Below are 770 nucleotides of genomic sequence, written 5' to 3'. Positions count from 1 at the left end.
ATTACCCCGGAGTGCAGCATTTCCCTGATCAATCGGTTACATTGTCTCCCGTTGGGCTTGAGGAAAGGTGACGGGGTGGAAGCTTCACATGTTAGGCCCTTCCGGTCTCGATGCGGTGTGGGACGAAACTCGTTTCGTCCGAGATCACCCTCACCGCACGAAATGACCTATCCGAACCTCCGGAGTAAGTTGCGTAGGGCCCGCCGATTCTGCGCGGAGCACTCCGCTCTATCCATCAGAGCGCGTTCGCACGCTTCTAGCTCACCGCTATCGGTCTCAGGTCCCTCCCCTACCGTCTCCTCCAGTGGTACTTCCCGGGGACTTACCGTGATCCAGGCGCATCCGATGCCGGGAAACAATAACGTGGCTAGTTCGTGGATGATCCGGACCCTCGAGCCGTCCGTCATGGTCATCTTCCCGGCTGGCCAGTCGATCAGCTTGACGTACTGGTCAAGAAAGTTCGTACCCAGGATCCCTGGTACGACCAAGCTTTCCACAACTGCGACGTGTATGCGTCCCCTCCAACTTCCCACCTGCAGCGGCAACGCTCCCTGGCAACAGAGGCGCACCCTTCGCCCGTCGCCGAGCAGGATGGAGCCCCCGGCAGCTTCTAAAGGTTCTCCCCCGGTGGACTGGAGCCAGACAGAGAGTGGCAGTACAGAAACAACCGCCCCGTTGTCGAAAAGGAGGGAAATCTCCAGCCCGTTTAGCTTACCTACGACAGACGACGCATGTCCAGCAAGAAGTTCAGTCATCGCCAGGAGACAGCG

The 770-nt window shown here is 58.8% G+C and overlaps 1 protein-coding gene across 1 annotated transcript; it reads right to left on the bottom strand.

The window, feature by feature from the left end:
* Nucleotides 1–167: 167 nt before the first annotated feature.
* On the bottom strand, nucleotides 168–755 carry Tsp_16002 (conserved hypothetical protein). Its single transcript, XM_003366611.1, has one exon. It carries the CDS (start codon nucleotides 753–755, stop codon nucleotides 168–170), a length of 588 nt encoding a protein of 195 aa, XP_003366659.1.
* Nucleotides 756–770: the final 15 nt, after the last annotated feature.

The sequence above is a fragment of the Trichinella spiralis genome, assembly GCF_000181795.1.
Source record: "Trichinella spiralis strain ISS 195 chromosome Unknown Scfld5731, whole genome shotgun sequence".
Taxonomy (NCBI): Eukaryota; Metazoa; Nematoda; class Enoplea; order Trichinellida; family Trichinellidae; genus Trichinella; species Trichinella spiralis.
Note: the sequence above shows the minus strand (reverse complement) of the source record. Positions and strands in the feature narration are given on the sequence as shown.